Source organism: Mirounga leonina, unplaced genomic scaffold, assembly GCF_011800145.1.
Source record: "Mirounga leonina isolate KUSES-001 unplaced genomic scaffold, KU_Mleo_1.0 Mir_154, whole genome shotgun sequence".
In the NCBI taxonomy this organism is placed as follows: domain Eukaryota; kingdom Metazoa; phylum Chordata; class Mammalia; order Carnivora; family Phocidae; genus Mirounga; species Mirounga leonina.
In genome coordinates, this window is record NW_023270389.1 from 47,156,313 (window position 1) to 47,172,028 (window position 15,716).

The following is a 15,716-nucleotide window of genomic DNA, read 5'->3' on the forward strand; positions in this document are numbered from 1 at the left end:
GCATAGGGAATACAGTCAATCATATTGTAATAACATTGTATGGTGACAAAATGCAACTATACTTATCGTGGTGAGCACAGCATAATGTATGGAATGGTCAAATCACTATGTTGTACACCTAAAAGTAATATAATTGTATGTCAACTATACTTCAATTTTCAAAAAATCAAGTCTGCATCAAATTGTGATTCAACGCACCAGGTGGTAGTGGCTTCATATCAGCATCAAACACCAGTAAGTCTTGTTCTCCTTCCCTGAACTCAACACGGAGAATGTCACTAAGAGCTCCAACAAGTTCTGTCACATTTAAGAAGCCCAATTTTTTTGGTGAAAGTTGCTCTTTAAAGATTATCTGTCAAAAAAAAAAAAAACAGAAATAACATAAAACATTAGATAAAAGGAATATAACATATACAGACGCCCTTAAACAATGTCCCTTAATTTGGACTTAGTCAATATGTGAGTTACCTTGAGACCTAGAATCCCTTCCAGGCCAGTTTCAAGTTCCTTTTAAAGCATACATAAATTGAAGTGAAAATTAGGAGGGCTTTTTACCTCTCATTTTTAACAATATTTGATTATAAAGGAAAAGTCTTAAAAAAGGGGGGGATGCACAAAATACAAAAGTCATTACTGGCTATTTATTTTCAGATAAAGAATTCACTACCACTTTCAACATGCAATAAAGTAATACTATTTTAAAATATTTCCTTAAAATTTTATGATTTCACCCTAGATGTTGAGATTAATAAGCAGGTGTCAGTGTATCTCCTACAGTATTGTTTGATTTTCTTGCCTTGCAAAAGAAGAAAAATTATACCAAATATAGAAAAAATATATATGGGATTTATATGAAATATGTTTGGTTTAAACTGCACAATGAATTGGAAGTTTGCCCTTGTTAGTGAGATCCCCCATTAAAATGTTCAAATTCTTAAACTTCTGTCTTCCTAAGCAAGGTAAAGCAGTTGAGCTAAACATAATTATTTTTCTGTTCCTCCAACTGAAATAGGAAATAAACACTTGCTCTGACTTAATCACCTTGGGGAAAACTGACAGGCACACAGAGGCAAACACTCTGAAAGAACTAACTCCTGACAGAGGACGGGACTGCTGTATACCTTCTTGTTCATGGACACTATGAGACCCAATTCAACTCTTTATGACTTCTCCCAAGACACTTGGAAAACGGGGGCCCAGCATGAGCCAAGTCATGGTTTTAAAGGGTTGTTAATATCACATCTATAGCTAGTCATGAATATCCCAAGAGAGAAAAGTTTGGAAGAAGAAAGGGGAAGGATGATGGTGAATGATACTTGTATCTCTACTTCTTTGCACATTACGTATTATGGCTTCTTTTCTTTTTATGTTTGTTAGTCTCTTTAATGGTTCATCTTCTCTGTAAAGTGCCTAGTACTATGAATATGCAAGTCAGTCAAACACAAGACTAGGCTGGGAAGGATTTCATTAATTTTTTTAATACATGATATTTAGGAGTCTCAAAAAAGTATACAGCAAAACTAAGTCTCTGACCCACTCCCATCCTTCAGTGGCCCAGGAGATCATGTCCCTGGAGGGAACCAATCATTCCAAGTTTCTTGCATTAACCATCATCATCAGTTGCTTGAGCAACTTTCTAGAAACTGTCAAAATCTGAACACACATCATGCTTCAGCATAATAGACTATATCTGTTGTACATTTTTCAGTTAATACAGAGATAATCCCATATCAGTACATGACACAGTTGAGTTTTGCTTTGTGATTCTGAGAATCAGTATTAAGTTGGTTTTGTCCACTGACTGATATGTCAGATATATTTCTTCCTAATTCCTTTGTTATGTCTCCAGCTTTACAGACTCCCAACCATAAGCAAAGAAGTAATTGATGTATTTCTACTCCCACTCTCCTTCATTTTTCTCTTCCACCTCCAACTCAATTTTAACTTAGAATTTAAATTTATGCCCTCTAATATATGAATATATCCTATTACATGATTTCATTTCCTCACCGTGTGGATTTTGCAGACAACATACTCTAGTGCAAAAACTATTTTCTGCATTGGTAGCTGAATCAAAGGCTTGGTCAGACTCATGCTCTATGACTTTAAGTGATACTGTGTTTATAAAGAGGGCACGTAATGCCTGGTTGTCTCTTTTTTGGTGGTGTCTGGAGCCATTCCTGGTCCATACCTAGATCTACTATTAAGGGTTTTAACATAGTAAAATTCTATCAATTCTTTTTTGTTACTTAGTTGGAACATTTTATAGATATGCTCCCCTCATCTGCTACCTGGTTACCCAGTCATACCAGTTCATTTAGCAAAGCCAGGATAAGTGATTCGCTCTTTCTCTTTATCATTTTTTCAAGAAAATAAATTGGTTCTCTAACAACCTCTAAGATGACCAGTTAGTTTTTAATATCGTAAGAACTCACAGAATTAAACATATTTGATGAACTTCAAACCACTGCACGTATTATCATCACTGATACCTGAAATAACTCTTCAAGTGGATTCCTAAGCCCTTCTGATGCGAACCTAGTCTTTAATAGCCTCCTTATTAGTCTGGAATGATAAGATGTTCCAGGTTCATCATATCATTCCAAGAATGATATGATATTCCTGGAATATATTATAATATGTTTATACAATTAAAATTATCCCATAATTGCTTCCACATATGCCATAATTATTAATATGCCCTATACCACATTACACAACAGTCTCAAAATTGATTAACAGTACTAACATTACCACTATCAATACAATAAAAGCAAATTTTTTTGCCTATGCTGACCCTTATCATTTTGTGGCATTGTTCTTTATCTACATTGTCAGACTATATAGCCATTACATACTATATTCTCTCCTTCTAACCCTCATTTGGTCTTAGTTTTACAAGTAGCACTCACTGTCAGTTCTTCTGTCAATATCTCTCAACAATTCTAGTTTTCTGAAGTTCATTCTCCAGTAGACTCCTTGAGATGGACTCAAGGGAACAAGAGTTCTTGAATCCTTGCATGGTGATAACAGCTTCTCTGGCGCTCTATAGCTGAAGGTTAATTTTGCTAACTATAAAATCCTTAGCCTACATTTTTTCCCTTGAGTATATGAAATAGGTTACTCCCTTTTCTTCTAGCATAAAATACTGCTGTGAAAATATCCATAACCTAATTCTGTCTCCCTTATAAGTCACTTACTCTTTTTGTTTAGGTGCCCAAAGGATTTTTTTTTTTAAGTCCAATAATTTGATGTGGGTCTTTCTGGTGAACATTCTCAGATATGTCATGTGTTCTTTCAATACACAGTTTCAAATTTTCCATTTCAGTAAAGTTCACTCAAACTATAGTTTTTAGTATTTGTTCTGTTCTACTCTTCAGTTTTATTATTTATATGTTGGCTCTTCTTTCCATGTTTTCAAAGTCTGTTACTTTCTCTTAAATCTTTACCTTTCTTTGTTCATTTTTTCCTCACATATTCTTATAAAAAATTTCAAATACCTCTCTGTCAAATAAATAAATAAATAAATAAATAAATAAATAAATAAATAAATAAAATCTTTAAAAGGGGGGGCACCTGGGTGGCTCAGTCGTTAAGTGTCTGCCTTCGGCTCAGGTCATGATCCCAGGGTCCTGCTCCAGCAGGAAGCCTGCTTCTCCCTCTCCCACTCCCCCTGCTTGTGTTCCCTCCCTCTCTCACTGTGTCTGTCAAATAAATGAAATCTTTAAAAAAAAAAAGTTTCAAATACAACAAAAGGTTAAAGACTTGGACAATGAACATCTATCACCTCGTGATATAATTATTGGTATTCTGCTATATGCTTTATCATCTATCCATCCATCTACCTACCAATCCATCTTATCTTTTTTATACATTTTTAGAGTAACCTCCAAATATCAATACCCTTCACCCCAAAATGAGTTAGCATGCACATAATTAACTGAGTTCAATATGTTAGTTTTTTAAGGTAAAATTGACATACAGTGAAACATTTAAAACTTAAGCCTACCAATTAGCTTTGATAAAAGCAAAACTGTGTAAATTGGGATTTTAGTGGGCACATCATTGACTGTACTCTTTAGGAAGCTCATGATGTGACTCAGCCCCAGAAAATATGTTAGACCTGGAAATATTTCAAACTTTTAAGTATATACATATATAAATGGCACTTAAAAATCTTTAGAGTAGAAGAGATAAACCAAGAAATGGACCTATAGTTCATTTCTTTTTAGAGCTGAATACTCCATTGTTTGGATATACCATTATTTACCCATTCACCTACTGAAGGACATTCTAATCACTTCCAAGTTTTCACAATTATGAATAAAGGTGCTGTAAACATCTGTGTGCAAAAAAAAAAAAAAAAAAAAGCAAAACTGTGTAACCCAAAGCCCTGTTCAATATACAGAACACTTCCATCAGTTCAGCAAGTTCTCCCTTTCCCAGAGACAAACAACTCTTTTCCACCACAGATTAACTTTGGCTATTCCAGCACTTCACATGGAAGACATCCTACAGCACTATTCTGTGTGAGGCTTCATTCAACACCGAGTGTTTCTCAGATTCATCCATGTTGGTTCATGTATTAGCTTATTTCTTCTTAATGGTGAATAAGTATTTCATTGTAAAAATATACCATAATTTCTTTATTCATTTTCCCATTGGTGAATAATGGGGGTTGTTTTCAGTTTTGGCAATTAAGTATAAAGCTATTATAAATACTATGTGCAAGTCTTTTGGGGAGGGGGACACAGGCTTTGGTTTCTCTTGGAAAATAAGAGTATAATCCTGGGTCAAGGGGGTAAATATATAATTACTTTATAAGAAACAGAACATTTTCCAAAGTAGTTGTACCATTTTATACTTGCATCAAAAATGTATGAGAGTTTACATTTGTGCTTTGTGCTATTAATCACTCACATATCTGCATTTGCAAACTGTTCAGATCTTTTTGCAATTTTTTTTAATGGAGTTGTCTGGCTTTCTAACTTCCCTAATAATTACTTGAAAAATGGTGTTTAACTTCCAAATTATCTGAAAGGCTAATACTTAAATAATTTACTGTTTGATTTGTAATTTAATCCCTTCTTAATCAGAAAACATACTCTAAGATCTCAATATTTTGAAATTGGTTAAGACTTATTTCTATAGCCAACTAAATGTTCTATCTTGGCAAATGTCCCATATATACTTGAACAGAAAGTGTATTCTGCAGTGTTGAGTCTAGTGTTCCATAAAATAGACCAAGATGGTAGAGAGAGTGGTTCAGATTTTCTATGTCCTTATGCATTTTTTAGCTATCCTATTAATCGCTGGAAAAAGAAAATCTATTTATGGAATTCACTATTTTGTCAATTTTTGGATCATTTATTTTAAAATATTAGATAAATACACATTTAAATGTTGTGTCTTCCTAAGAATTGATCCTTTGCCCTTCCTAAGAACTGATCCTTTACCAAATAGTCCTCTGATAATACATATTGCATTGAACTGTTTTATCTGAATTTTTTTAATTGTTTTTATGCTTATTTCATTTACTGTCTTATTCATCTTTTACTTTCAGTCTCTGTCTTTATATTTACAGTGTGTTTCTTGTTAATGTCAGCTAGTTGCATCTTGCCTCTACATCTGGTCTCATAATTTCATTAATTCTAATATTTCACCCACTTACATTTATGAAATTAATATAATTGGATTTACAGCTACCATTTTGCCATTTTTTTAAGTAGGCTCCACGTCCAGTGTGGAGCCCAACACGGGGCTTGAACTCACAACCCTGAGATCAAGACCTGAGCTGAAATCAAGAGTTAGATGCTTAACTGACTGAGCCACCCAGGCATCCCACTATTTTTCTATTTAATTTCTTCTGACAGCTGAACAAGACAAGCTGAACACTAAACCCTATCTTCCCTTGGGTTTACTGAGTATTTTTGTATAATTCCATTTTAATTTCTCTACTGGCTTACTAGCTGCAACTCTGCATTTTTATGGCTGTTTTATACATCCTTAACTTTTCAGTACTACTGTACTACCTAACATAAAATATAAAGAGCCTTACAACCTATAGCTCCACTCATTATGCTATGGTTTTTGTGTGTATTACATCCACATATCCACATGTTACAAACCCAATTACACAATGTTATAATTTTTGCTTTAAGCAGTCATATATTTAAGTAATGAAAGCCTTTTATATATACTCATTTACCATTTCCTGTGCTCTTCAATTCTTCCTGCAGATTTGAGTGCAACCTAGCATCATTTTGTTCAGCCTAAAGAATGTTCTCTAGAATTTCTTATACTGCAGGGCTGCTTACTATTAATTTGCAATTTTTGATCATTTGAAAACTTTTTTTTTTTTTTTAGGATTTTATTTACTTATTTAACAGAGACACAGCGAGAGAGGGAACACAAGCAGGGGGAGTGGGAGAGCGAGAAGCAGCTTCCTGCTGAGCAAGGAGCCCAATGCGGGGCTCGATCCCAGGACCCTGGGATCATGACCTGAGCCGAAGGCAGACACTTAACGACTAAGCCACCCAGGCACCCATGTCTTTTACTTTCATTCTTGAAATATACTATCACTAAATATAAAATATTGGCCTAACATTATTTTTTCTTTGAGCACTTTAAAGATATCCTTCCACTCTCTTTTAGTCATTATTGTTTCTAATGAGAAGTCAGCCATCATTCGTATCATTGTCCCTCTGTTTCTTTCACTGCTTTCAGGATTTTCTCTGAAAATCATTTTTCACTGGATGCTCTCAGAATTTTCTAATTATCTTTGGTTTTCTGCAGCTACTATGATGTGCCTGTGTAAAGTTTTCTTTATATTCACTGTGTGAGGTTATCTGGGCTTCTTAAATCTGTAAACTTCTTTCACAAAAATTTGGAATATGTTCAGCCATTTTTTCAAATATTTTCCTATTTCCTCTCCTTTCTTTCTCTCCTCACCAATTACATCTACATTAGACCATCTGGTATTGTCCTACCAGTCTCTCAGACTCTTTTTTTTATCTTTCATTTATTTTCTCTGTTCTTCAGACTGAATCATCTCTACTGATCTGTCCTGAAGTTCACTGGTGCTTTCTTCTGCCGTTTCCAATTTGTTAAGATACTGCAGTGAATTTTTTTTTTTTACTTCTAGTAAATCTTGTTTTTTTATATTTTTTCTCCAGTAAGACCTGTTATCTGTTCATTCAATATGAACACATATTTCTTTATATCCTTTAACAGAACAATAAAAGTTCTTTTAAAACCCTTTTTCTGGGGTGCCTGGGTGGCTCAGTCAGTTAAGCGGCTGCCTTCAGCTCAGGTCATGATCCCAGGGTCCTGGGATCGAGCCCCACATCAGGCTCCTGGCTCAGCAGGAAGGCTTCTTCTCCCTCTCCCACTCCCCCCGCTTGTGTTCCCTCTCTTGCTGTGTCTCTCTCTCTGTCAAATATTTTTTTTAAAAAAACTTTTTTCTAACTTCAACTTCTACATCACCAATATTTCCATTGCTTACTTTTTCTCTTCACCAAGGATCATATTTGTTTCTTAACAGATATCTAGTAAATTGGTTTGTATCCTGGACATGATGAATGATATATTAAGAAGACTCTGGGGCGCCTGGGTGGCTCAGTTGGTTAAGCGACTGCCTTCGGCTCAGGCCATGATCCTGGAGTCCCGGGCTCGAGTCCCGCATCGGGCTCCCTGCTCGGCGGGGAGTCTGCTTCTCCCTCTGACCCTCCTCCCTCTCATGCTCTCTGTCTCTCATTCTCTCTCTCTCGGATGAATAAATAAAATCTTTAAAAAAAAAAAAAAAGAAGACTCTGGAATTGTTCATATTCCTTTTAAGCCGATTGCTTTTTGCTTTGTTTTAGCAGGCAGTTGGGACGAACTTAAACTCTCTCTGTAATGATCAACAGCTGAAATATATTCAGTTCTTTTAGCCTTACTAGGCTACTTTGACCTTGCTGCAACCATGTGTAGTTCAACTGTCAACCAGAGATTTGGGAAGAATTTATGTGCAGAATTTGGTGCTCCGAGTTCTCTGTAGCTCTCTCCATCCTAAAATTTCTCCCCTTCTTTCAGCTGCTTACATACCTCTAAACACTATCCTTTGGTTCTTCAAGCCAGTATAAACTTCTGGTTTTTGTCCAAATCCAAAATTCCAAACACTGGATGGGGCCTGCCATCAGGCCAAAATCCAGGCAAATAAAAGTGTCATTCCCTCTTCCAGATGCTGAATCCTGTCCAGTTTCTGCCTACTTTTAGATATTGATCTAGTATCTTCAGACAGTGATTTTTTTAAACTTTGTCCAGAATTTACAATACTTATCTTCAAGATTGTTCCAATACAGGCTACTCAGACATACCATCTTAATTTACTTGTGTGCCTGAGTTTCTCACTAGATTTCAAAATCTTACAGAGACTTTTTATGCCTAGATCCCCAGTGCCTCCTTCATTTCCCTTTAATTTTCAAAATGTTCCTCATATTTACCTGTTCTTTTCTGAGGGCATTATCTGTTGTATTTTTAGCTCTTGTCATCTTTGTAGTTTAGTCTTCATTTTGGAAATGATTTTTTTCTTTTGTTTCTAATTTTGCCCCATCTATTATAACTTTATTTCCAAATTCATATATTTCAGATTTATGTTGTTTATGAAAGAACAACTTTCTTTATCTTTTTGTATCACTTTCTTAACGTATCTTTTTGAAAAAGCAGGCTTCAGGTTTGATCTGTATGAGAGGCATGCATTTCTGACATGCTTTCACTATCTATAGATAAATTCTTCTTCTCCTTATCCTTTTTTCTTAACACACTGAAGAAGTTTGGCCCTGATCCTCTTCTGTTGCATATCTTACATTAAATTCATTTTCCTAATCTATAGAACATTCTGGACGGCTTTTCTGCTTCAGACCTCCTCCTTCTACTATTTTCATATATTGTTAAAAAATACAGTACCGTAATACAGCCACAGAAGTTCCTCAAAAAGTTAAAAATAGAAATACCATATGATCCAATAATTTCACTATTGGGAATTTACCCAAAGAAAATGAGAACACTAATTTATTTAATTTATGCACCCCTATGTTTTCTACAATATTATTTACAACACCCAAGATAAAGGAAGCAACCTAAGAGTCCATTAAATGAATGGATAAGGAAGATGTGGTACACACACACACACACACACACACACAAGTATTACACAGCCATAAAAAGGATGGGACCTTGCCACTTGCAACAACATGGATGAACCTAGAGGGTACTATGCAAGGGAAACAAGTCAGACTGAGAAAGACAAATAACATATGACTTCACTCATATGTGGAATATTAAAAGAAATGAATAAACAAACAAAAAGCAGAATCAGACCTGTAAATACACAGAACAAACTGATGGTTGCCAGAAGGCAGGGGATGGGGAGGATGGGCAATTGGTGAAAGGGAGTGGGAGATACAGGCTTCAGTTATGGAAGGAATAAGTCACAGGAATAAAGGCACAGCATAAGGAATATAGTCAGTGATATTGTCATAGCACTGTATAGTAACAGATGGTAGCTACACTTGTGGGAGAATAGCATCATATTTAAACGTTGAGCTGCCATGAAGTATACCTGAAACTAATAATATGGTCAACTACACTCAAATTTAAACATTTATGTATACATACATAGTAGCTTGTTTTTGAAATATTCTGGCTCTCTTCTCTTAATCCTACTTACATCTGGACCCTTCTTTTTCTATGGTCCCTATCCTGCTCAATTTTTCTCTCTTGTCTGGTCCTATCTGGAAGGGACCTCTGGCCTGTCCATTTCAAGAATTCACAGAGGCTATAATGCTCCAGCCTGATTCAAGCCTTACCATGAGACACTCTCTGCTATTAGACTGATATTATCCAGTTTCGGCTGCTGTTTTCAAAATGGCTTGCTCTACTGTCTAGTGAATTATCTCATGGTTACTTTGTAACTTTTTTGTCCCCAGATCCATCAGAAATTGGCTCCCCTGCTTCCCTGTTTTCTCCTGACACAGACACTGGCAACATGAAGACCTTGTGGCCGCTGGCAATTACTCCCCACACAATTGTTCTTAGAAAATATATTACCCAATTTTGTTGCAGATATTGTCAGCGGATTTTTAGTTTTGCTATCTAGTTTCTCTGTCTTTATGTGGAGCCTCAGGAAAAACCAAAACCTATGCTGCCAATGCACTATCTTCCCTTCAATTAGCAATTGAACAAGCCATTTTGAACAAATGACAGACTACTGAGCAGGTAGTTCAAGAGGGCAAATCACACAGGTATAGCTTTTACATCACACTGGATAGGGTTAAGCAAGTGTTTCTACAAGTTAGAACAAAAGTTAAAATAAATCTATACTTCCTATATACTTCTAATCACGAAGCTGAATTTCTGCTTGTTTACTAAGAAAAGCAAAGAGCTTTGCTGTAACATTAAAAGGTTTGTTTTAACTTCTCCAGGATTGCTGACTTGTAACCTTAACACCTTGAACTTTTATTACAAGCTACATTTGACTGTGGTATAAAACTATTCACTCTGAGTTGTGAATCTGGCACAGGAGACTGATTTTACCCATAAATTTTATGGTAATTAAGTCATTCTATTACAGACTTTATTCTGGAATTTCATTATTAGGTAAGTTAATTTGCTGGTTCATCAAAAAAAATCAAGACCCCTTGTTTTAAGTCTATTTGAAATAAACTGTGTGGCACTAAAAGATTCATATTTTTAAAACAATGGGAACTTAAGTTGTCTCCATCACTATCCAAGGGATGGATGCCTATCTTTTCAATCTTTCTTCTCTTTCTTCTAAGAATTAATATTTACTGAATAATTACTATGTGGCAGGCACTGTTCTAAATATTTCATTTTTAAGTCATTAAAACTTTGCAAAACTCGGGGCGCCTGGGTGGCTCAGTCGTTAAGCGTCTGCCTTCGGCTCAGGTCATGGTCCCAGGGTCCTGGGATTGAGCCCCGCATCGGGCTCCCTGCTCGGCGGGAGCCTGCTTCTCCCTCTCCCACTCCCCCTGCTTGTGTTCCCTCTCTTGCTGTGTCTCTCTCTGTCAAATAAATAAAATCTTTAAAAAAACAACTTTGCAAAACTCTCTTACATAATATTATCCTGACTTTACGTGTCATTTATAAACCAGCACATAGAGGTTAAGGTATTAACCATTATGCTGTAGTAGCTCACAAAATCGGTGTTTATATCTGCAAATATATGACAGTTTTCATGGCACAGAAGTTAAGATTTAGGATTCTGAAGCCAGGCTGCCTGGGGTTCAAATCCTGACTCCACCCGTTACTATCTGACCCGTAGGCAAGTTACTTCTCTGTGCCTCAGTCTATCATGAAAATCAAATGAATTACAATATGAAAGGCATTCAGAATAGAGCCTAGCACAGAGCTAACATGTATACAGATCTTACCATTTTTTTAAATTGGATATAAGGCAGTGTCTAAATTACCATTCTGCAACGTGATTTTTTCACTAAACAGACGATGATTCCATGTTGCAGAATAAACCTAGTTCATTTTATCTACTATTCCATCACATAAATGTCAATCTCTATTTATCCATTCTCCTATTGACAGTCGTTTAATCTGCTTCCAGTTTTTCATTCTGCTGCCAGGTGCACGGGTCTTATGCAGATCTCCATGTGCACACACGTAAGAGTTTCTCTAAAGTATGTATGTAGAAGTGGAAATGCTGGATCACTGGGGGTGCTTGTGTTCAACTTTACTTGCTACTGTCAAAATTCCAAAGGGGTTTTGTCCCACGAACAGTGGATGACATATTCTGTTTTTCCACATCCCCACTGACACTTGGCATTGTCAGACTTTAAAAATAAATTAACTTTTGGGGCGCCTGGGTGACTCAGTCGTTAAACTTCTGCCTTAGGCTCAGGTCATGATCTCAGGGTCCTGGGATCGAGCCCCGCATCAGGCTCCCCACTCAGCGGGAAGCCTGCTTCTCCCTCTCCCACTCCCCCTGCTTGTGTCCCTTCTCTCGCTGTGTCTCTGTCAAATAAGTAAAATCTTAAAAATAAATTAATTAACTTTTATTCTAATAATACTATTAAATGGTAAAGATAACCTATATATAATGAAGTACTTATAAAGGATCATATTCTTAACTCTTTTAGTAAAGAAAATGATAGCAAAATGCAAAACAAAATATTGAAATTCTAGAGCATAGGTGGGAGATCCAAGAAATAGACACAAAATTTCTATCCACCACCATAAGGCATAAAAAAACCATGGTTGATGAAAAAGAAAATACTCACCTCAAATTCTCTGAGCAGTTTAGACATAAGCAAACCCTCTGGAAACTTGGATACAACCTAACAGAAAATAAAATACAATATAAATAGACACTATTAGGATGCTGGCTAACAAAATATCAAAATAAAACCATATAAACTTAAATAGTAAAAAAGGTAAAAAAAAAAAAATAACATTACTGAATGAATGAATTAAAAGTCACAATAATTTTTAGATCAGTTTCCAGTTTTAAAAAAGGATGTAACAACAACAACAAAAAGGCTTCCAACATTTCCAGAGTCGAGAAATCATTCTTGCACCATACTGCAATGCCGCAGGTCTCTAGAAATTCCTACAATTCTTTAGCTAATATATTTAGCTTTAGCTCACATAAAGTAAAAATCCTACAGCATAATTTCAAGCATTTTATTTTAAAGATTTTATTTTTAAGTAATCTCAACACCCAGTGTGGGGCTCAAACTCACAATCCCGAGATCAAGAGTCACATGCTCTACCAACCAAGCCAGCCAGGCATCCCTCAAGCATTTTAAATGGTAGAAAAGAAATAAAATGGATACTATAGAAAACTTTGAAAAACAGAATTGAGCAAAGAAAAAATTATCATAGTCATTGTTGCCCATATGTACATAAAAATACCTATATTTAATGTAAAAATAAGGTCATCATTTCCAAAACAAGTTTTTTATTATCATACCACAAACAATTTTCCATGTCAGTAAATATGGATCAACATGTATACTGGCTATAGAGTTATCAAATTATTCCATATAAATTTATTTACTTGATCCTCTATTTATGGGTGTGTCCTGTGTTTTATTGTCACAAATATTATAATTATTTTCATATTTGCATCTTGCACACTTGTCCAATTACCTTTTAGGAAAAATTCCTAAAAGCAGACTTACTCTATCCCAATAAAGTGTAAAAAGTTTTGTGTTGTCCCAGATTTTTCCAAATATTACATGTTTCATTAAAAAGGCTAAATCAAGCTTCAGAAAAATATAAAAATGATTCCAAAATCCTGTGACCAGAGATAACTGTTGCTGCTTTTCATAAATCATCCTTTCAGAAACCTCTTATGTAGACACACACATTATACATAATTTTACATGAAAGGACAATACTAAACTTGTTATTCTATAACACCTGTTTTTAAAGTCAAACAATAGATCAAGGAGATACTTCCATGAAAATTAATTGAGATATACGTAAACTTTCTTATGAGCCTCATGATACTGTCTAGTTTGAGTATTTATTTAACCAATCCTTTACCAATGAATGTTTAATTTTCCTTTAATTTTTTGTTACCATAAGAAATCATATTGAACATTCTTAAATAAATAATTGTTGGATACACAGTCAATGTCCAAACAAAAAAACAGGGTTTGAATGTACCATGGTTTTTGCATTTCTCCCAGTAAAACCACAACATCCGAAATGGAATAATTTAAAGCAGTAAGAGTCGTAACGGCACTCTGATCATTCAAGTAAGAATAGCTCCCACCAAAATTTTAAGTGTACATACCCTTCAGCCCGATACATTAACAGCCAAAGAGCTTTCACAAATTAACAAGGAAAAACAACAAATTAGGCCAAAGACATGAACAGGTAATTCACATAAGAAATATAAATGGCTATCAGTTTATCTTCTGGATCACTAATTCATTCTTCTGCCTCACCTACCCTGGTTGTTAGAGTATCCAGTTTAGACTGCATCTCACTCATAGCATTTTTAAGTTCAGCCTGATTGGCTCTCATTTCTGCCCTTAGAGATTCTATATCGCCACTAATGGTTTTCTCAAGCCTAGCTATTGACTTCATAACTGCTACCCTGAAGTCTATCTCTGACATCCTGCTTATATCCATATCCATTAGGTCTGCAGGAGAAACCATTGTCTCTGGTTCTTCTCTTTGTTAGGAGTTCCTCCTCCTAGTCATTCTGTTGAGGGGTGGTTGAGGAAATGTACAGAGTCCTAAATATCAACCACAATCCAGGCAAGATGCAGCCTGGGAAAATCCGGAGCAGTCAAAAGCCACCACCGAAAAAGCAAAGCCAAAATGAAACCCAAGAATAAAATTTATGAAATTAAAAAAATTTTAAAAACATTAAAAATTAAAAAAATTTTAAAAGGGGGGGATAAGGGGAAGAGGGGCTATAATCTCTCAATGTGGGCAAGGTAGGGTGTTTCAGTACTTCCTGGGTGTATTTTGTTCTCTTTGTTAGAGGACACTACTTCACAGAGTTACAGGGAAAATAAAACAGGTACATATATAAAGGTAGCATTGAATAGGGAAAAAAGGACTACATTGAAATTTTATCTATTAAAAAAATATTTGTATATATATAATTAATTATAAATTTATATATATTATATATTTATATTTATATATAGACCCCTATATATATGTATATAGACCCCAGAAAACGAATTAAGGATCTCAGAAGGGAGGGGATAACTGGGTGATGGGTATTAAGGAGGGCACATGTAGTGATGAGTACTGGGTGTTATACACAAACAATGTATCATTGAACACTACATCAAAAACTAATGATGTACTATACAGTGGCTAACTGAACATAAAAATAATTATAAAAATATATAAATGGCTACTAAGCATATGAAAGATGCTCAGATGTAAAAGTCAAGAGGTATAAATTACAACATTATTGGAAAATAACATTTCACCATGAGTGGGAGTGCAAATCTGTTCAAACCTTTTAGAGGGCAATTTAGTATTAATGACCAAAACTAAATTACTCAATGCCTTTGACAAGTCCACTTCTAGATACATATTCGAGGACATTAACCGTAACATTTTTTTAATATCCAAGGCTAGAAACAACCCCAATTTAATCAATCGCAGATCTCATAAATGAAAGTGCACTGGCAGAATGAAATGCCATGTAATGTTTAGAATAATATCTGACATACATATATATGAAACTGATACTGGAAAGATCTTGAACTGTTTGCTAACAATGATTTACAGGGGTAAGGGGAAGAAAAAAAGGAGGACAGCATTTATGGAAGAATTCCATTTTCTAAATAATTTTGAGAACATTAAAAATTATTAGGAGTGGGGCGCCTGGGTGGCTCAGTCGTTAGGCGTCTGCCTTCGGCTCAGGTCATGATCCCAGGGTCCTGGGATCGAGCCCCGCATCGGGCACCCTGCTCGGCGGGAAGCCTGCTTCTCCCTCTCCCACTCCCCCTGCTTGTGTTCCGCTATATCTCTCTCTGTCAAATAAATAAAATCTTTAAAAAAAAAAAAAATTATTAGGAGTAATTTTTTTTTCCTGATCTTAAAAGAATAGCCACTCCATTTGCAATATATTTGAAAAGATCAGGTATAATTATAAAATAAACACTCATAAGCAAAGTAAATTTAACCACAAATGAGATCTAAATGTATAATTAATTTTCATATTC

At 35.3% G+C, this 15,716-nt stretch overlaps 1 protein-coding gene across 1 annotated transcript in view; it reads right to left on the reverse strand.

Annotated features, from left to right (window-relative positions):
- Nucleotides 1-15,716, reverse strand: part of TDRD5 (tudor domain containing 5) — a 100,606-nt gene that overhangs the window by 62,087 nt on the left and 22,803 nt on the right. The window contains exons 6-7 of the mRNA XM_035010690.1: nucleotides 12,291-12,347; nucleotides 199-352 (exon numbers count right to left, since the gene is read on the reverse strand). Coding sequence (XP_034866581.1) covers nucleotides 199-352; nucleotides 12,291-12,347 — 211 coding nt within the window. The remainder of the gene's footprint in view (nucleotides 1-198; nucleotides 353-12,290; nucleotides 12,348-15,716) is intronic.